Genomic DNA, 5,661 nt, shown 5'->3' on the forward strand with positions numbered 1-5,661 from the left:
TTTTTCCCTTTGATTCTAGAAGGAAAAAAATACAGTTTTGGATGTCAGTGACTTTCTGTTTCTGCAGTTCTTAACCTGGGGTCTGTGACCCCAGGTTCGGTATTTCGACAACTGTATTTCAATATAATTTTCTTTTGCAATCCTATGCATTTTATGTGATGCATTTAAAATATTATTGTGAGAAGGGTGCATAGACTTCACCAAGTTGCCAAAGCGGGACATAGTTCTAAAAAGGTATGTGGACTTCTGTTGTCTGGTAAGAAAAAGGAGGTAGATGTAAAGTTTATGCACAGCAGGGAGAGACGCTTCATCTTGTGGGAGGACATAGAAAATCTTGACAAGTGGTAACTGAATTAACTGCTGTCCAGCTCACTGGGTGCTAATCATCAGGTAGGAGGACTTGTCATCAGACTAAATCAAAGGATAGGTACAGAGCTAATGTTAGCTAAGATAGAATCATCAGATTTTGGATACTATTAGGTGAAATTTCTTTGACATTTAAAATTATTTGAGAAGCTGTCAAAATGGTTTTGCCTTTCATTGCTAGTATAAATTGACCTTCTCTGTGCTTTACTGGTAGATTTAATGATATGGCATATTAACCAATTTAACATATAATAGTTTTGTAGTTTTGTTAGGAAGGCAGCTCAAAATGCAAATAGGTAGAGAGTTTTAAATGAAAGGCATGTGGTAGTTGATTTTATGGCAAATATTTTGATACATTTGAAGAATTATAGATTACATCTGGGTAAAATCGGTTTCTGGGGAGCTCTTCTTAAGGAGTTCACCTTAATATAGTATCATTTTAATCTGTAGCTGATTCATTTGCATTAATGTTGTCATTCACATTTTTAGCTCTGTTAAAGCTAAAACTAAGTGTTCACTGCTTTTGCTGAAGATGTCTTTGGAGCATGGTGCTTGAGAATAGCTTTTCTTATGAATTTTTAATTATGGCTGAAACAAGAGGTGGACTTGATATACCTCTGGAAGTATCTGTTAAATACAAACCATGTTCTGTTTTTATAGTTGTTTCTGAAGTGTGCAAAGCTTCATAGGGAAAAAATAGGGAGATGTGGGTAAAGGGGGGGAGGGGATTTAAAACAATGGCTGTGGAGTAAGCCTTCAGTTCTTTAAATGAGAAGAGAAATTGATTTCATTACTGCATTGTGAATCCCCAAGTAATGACTGTTGTTTTGTGTTTCTGAGGCAGCAAACAGCAGTTCAGTCGAAAGTGTGATCAAATGTGAAATGGAAGGGAGAAGCCTTTCCGGTTTATCAGTTACTTTGAAAAAAAGCAGTAGCACGGCTTAATGCCTTTTTCCATCCATCTCTCTATTCTTGTCTCTGTTTGTTGCTGATTTGACAGTCTTCTGGTCCTTCTCCTTTGCTGTTGTGTATTTGTCCTTTGTTTGTACTACACTAGAACGTAAAGGAAAAGGCTGCCGTTGCTACCCTGCTGTTCTAACTAGCCTCCAGTGTGAGCATATACCTTAAACAGAGCTTCTAAGCCATGAAAGAGGAGAGTCCACAGCGGCGTAGGTTTTCTTCCTGTACTGGGGTTTCGCCTCTTGTATTTCCTCCACGAATTGATGGCCGCAAGCTTGTCCGGAATGCTTCATTTGGAGGATACAATGAACTTTCCCCTGCATTGCCAGGTTTGTTAGTTTTATCTGGAATTTTTGTCTTATTAGACAGATTCTTGGTACTTAAGTAAGCCAAGTGTTTTGGCCTTTTAAATAGCTTTCCTTTTTAGAAAAATTTGTACTGAAGGGTCCTATTTCAGAAGCAGAGATAGGGCTTTCTCCATTTATTTGTTTATCATCTCTGAAATTTGTCAGGAGAGATTTAAAACTTTGAATTCGATGTATCAGAGATCTTGAGTACTTAAAACAATATGTTTTTACTTTAAATGTAAATGTAAATATAATGGCCCTTGTCTGATAAAATGAAAACATTCTCTGAATTGGAGAGAAACTTCTAATTCTAAAATTGCACCAGCACCATCAAAGGTTTTTGCAAAGGAGTTATATTCAATCTGTCCATTCAGCTGTATTGCAACTATAATAAAATTCACATTCAGTACAGTCTTTAAATAATATCTGAGTATTAGCTAGAATGAATATTGCTGTCATAGTAAACTTAAGCTTTGAAATTATTTACCCTTGACTATTTTCTAGACATTGAATAGTATGTGTACCTCTTACCTCAGTTAAGAGTAGAAACTAGTACTTTTAGAATGAGCATTAACAGATGTTTCAAGGTACACGCAGTATGATTAAGGCAATATTACAGGGACATTGAGACAAATTGGTCTTTGCTGTTTAAGAAGTTTCTGTTGCCATTAACAGTTACAACAATTAGGGCATTTGTTTCTCTTTGTGCATAATGTTTAAGGATTGAATCATGAATTTTTTTTACATACTGCCAAAAATTGCATTTATTCTTTAAACATTTTGTATCTTTATGAAATAAAATTTACATATATACTTTAATATTCATCTGAAAAGTAGTTAAAAATTTGTGCTTAATTCATTTTTATATTTTTGTTTTATTAAAATACAAGTTGTGTATTGTGGTTTGACTCTCAGCTTATATAATATTCTTGATCCATGCTGATACACACACATACATGTGCATATACATCAATATTTATTTTAAGCTAGTGAAAGTTTCATATAGTTCATTTACAGATGATTATTTGAAATTGTGAATTCGCTTGATAGACCCATGAAAGTATCTAGGATTTCAAAGCTCAACATGTGTATTACAAGGAACTTTGGATAGGTGAAGTAAGCTGTGCCCAGCCTCTAGGTAGTGTAGTACACCTGCTGATCTGCTTTTCTGTCTCTAGGTTTTTTATTTGTCCATCATGTGTCCTATTGAACTTATGCGTTTTACTTATGTAAACATATCTACAGTAGTAAATTTCACAGTGTCTTCCTTACCTTAGAAGTAATCTTGAAAAATTCAGTGTTTTTTGAATTTCTCAGAGTAGTTTAATGATCAGTGGGCCTTTCCAAATAAAACTTGGTTCTACTGCTGTTTCCCTTTCTCTTCATTTTTCCCTAGGCAGCAAGCTTGGTAACAAAAGCTGGTCTTGTTGACCTTCATGCTATGCCTCTGTGTAATACATGTGAATGAGACTTGTAAAAATACAGTAACTGCAGCAGTCACAGAATGTGAAATTTAGCTAAAATGGAATTTTTTTTCCTAATAGTTTGGCAATAGCACCTTTTTGCCCAGTCCTCTCTTTTCACAGGTGTGACTAGGAGAGCTTTGAAAGTAATGGATGAAAGGCTGGGTGACATGAATGTAATCACAGTGCAAAGCTTCTCGTTTTGAAGGTTGTTTACTCAACTAGGAGAGGGGGAAAATATTGGCAATTCCTGAGTTTAAAATAGAGAAGAAGTTATAGTATCAAATGGTTTTAATAGAAAAGTGAGTAAGCAGTGGGTTTTTTTTCCCCAGTAGTGCTTGTGGTAGAAGGAAAAAAAATAAAGAGACTGTTTCCTCTCCATTTTGTCCTTAATGAAAAGAGAAGACATTTTAGCATGTTTTTTTTTCCATCCACTAAGAAGTAGTGAAATTAAGTTAAGTCTTTTTAAAAAAAATTATTTATTTTAGTTTTCGACATTCACTTTTATAAGATTTTGAGTTCTAAATTTTTCTCCCTCCCTCCCCTCCCCAAGATGGCATGCAGTCTGATGTAGGCTTTACATGCATAATCATATTAAACATATTTCCACATTTTTCTTGTTGTGAAAGAAGCATCAGAACAAAAGGGGAAAATCATGAGAAAGAAAAAACAAAAAAAGAGAAAATAGTATACTCTGATCTGCATTTAGACTCCATAGTTCTTTCTCTGGATGTGGATGGCATTTCCTATCATGAGTCTTTTGAAGTATTTTAGATCATTGCATTGCTCAGAAGAGCTAAGTCTATCAAAGTTAGTCATTGCACAATGTTGCTGGTACTGTGTACCATGTTCTCCTGGGTCTGCTCATTAAGTTAAGCCTTTTAAAGAACACATGCTGCATTCCCCCCCCCCCCCCAAAAAAAATCTTAACCTTAATTTATATGTAGCCAAAAGTCACCTGTAAGTTCCCTTGGATAGAGGTGGTTGTGGTGGAGTGGAAAGTTGCTATCTTTAGAGGCTCGTGGCCTGGGGCTAAGTTTGTCTCTTGTTTACTGGGCAAGTCACTTAGCTTCACAAAGTGTCACCTTCCTTATTTGTCAGGTTGTAATGATTAAATGAGATAATGCATATAAGATGCTATATGTATTTAAAACACTCTATATATCTGTCAGCCCTTGGCATATTTTTAATGTTAAAATGACTCCTTAAATTATTCCAATTAAACTAGAATGGAACAGGGTAGTTAAAGATAGGTAGAGTAAACAGGAAGAGTGACACTTGGTGTTCTGGTATTGATTAAGGAGATAGAGAAATGAAAAGACATAAAACCATTACTGTACAGTATGGATAATCAATTTTCATAACAAGCAAAACTTAAATTGGGTTCATGCCTTAAGGCAAAAGAGTATAATATGTTTTATTTACAACGTCAACAGACTATAGTTTTTAATATCAGGTATTGTGACAGATTTTGTTTTTTTGGCAAGTGGAGGGTTAACTGGTAACTTTGTTATTGTTTCAGCCCTTGTAGTAGAAAATCTTTCTAAAATGTGTTGGTGTGCTTGCCAGCCATATTAAATAGGACATACTTAATGTAGGTGACAAGAGGTGACATCCAGCAGACTGATAGTAAGAAGGAAAGTAAGGAATTAAAAGACAAAATTTCAAAAGCCTTAGCAGTCTGATCGCTTAATATGACGTCATGGCTGATAGCCTGGTTCCAGACCACTTCCCTCAGCAATGCAGTGGAGGAAAAATGAGTATTGACCTTGGAATCAGGAGAGCCTTGTTCTGTTTTCCCTCTGCCACATTTGCTGCCTTTGTGACCCTTTGACAGGTCTTGTCACCTCTCTCATCTTCAGCTTTTCTTTTGATTAAACTAGATATCCTCTGAGATCTTCCCAACTCTAAATATATGCTCCTAAAGATGAATTTTGAAGTATTGAACATTTTACTATGCCATCATCTTCTGTAAATTGTTTATTATTTATTATATTTCTTGGCTATAAGAGATTGGCTTGAATGGGTATACTGGTCCTAAGATGTATCTGAAACATTTCTTTTGACTAAATATAATCACCTGTTTTCTTGTAAGTTGGTTCTTTCCTTTAAAAATGGGGTGAAAATGAATTTTGGTTACTTGACAGTTTGAGTTAACCGTTAGTTAATTGAGGTTTTGTTGCCTCACTTATTTCAGAGTGGGGATAGTGATACCTCTTCTTATTTCTAGTATAGTGAATACCTTTGAAATCTCAGTTAAATGAATAGGAACAAAACCCCTTTTGTCATGTTTTTTGTCATGTTTTTTGTCATGTTAGTTTTTTGTCTGAGTAGAGGGATTTAGACAGAGTCTGGATATATGCACATAAATGAAAGTGAAAGAAACACACACACCTCTGCCTTCTTTCAAGTAGCAGCTTAAATTTCACCTTCTTCATGGGCCTTTCTCAGTCCCCCCAAGTGTTTACAGTTTCGTCTTTTATCTACCTTTCATGTATTCTGTATTTATCTTTTAAGTAACTGTT

At 35.1% G+C, this 5,661-nt stretch overlaps 1 protein-coding gene across 6 annotated transcripts in view; it reads left to right on the plus strand.

The window, feature by feature from the left end:
* Positions 1 to 5,661, plus strand: part of OSBPL8 (oxysterol binding protein like 8) — a 214,993-nt gene that overhangs the window by 130,547 nt on the left and 78,785 nt on the right. The window contains exon 1 of one of the 6 annotated variants that reach the window (XM_027842489.1): positions 1,348 to 1,655. The exons of the other annotated variants lie outside the window; for them this stretch is intronic. Coding sequence (XP_027698290.1) covers positions 1,511 to 1,655 — 145 coding nt within the window. The 5' untranslated portion in view covers positions 1,348 to 1,510. Of the gene's footprint in view, positions 1 to 1,347; positions 1,656 to 5,661 lie in introns of those variants that run through there. 6 annotated transcript variants of the gene reach the window in all.

This window comes from Vombatus ursinus, unplaced genomic scaffold (genome assembly GCF_900497805.2).
Source record: "Vombatus ursinus unplaced genomic scaffold, bare-nosed wombat genome assembly UNPS02014874.1, whole genome shotgun sequence".
Lineage (NCBI taxonomy): Eukaryota > Metazoa > Chordata > Mammalia > Diprotodontia > Vombatidae > Vombatus > Vombatus ursinus.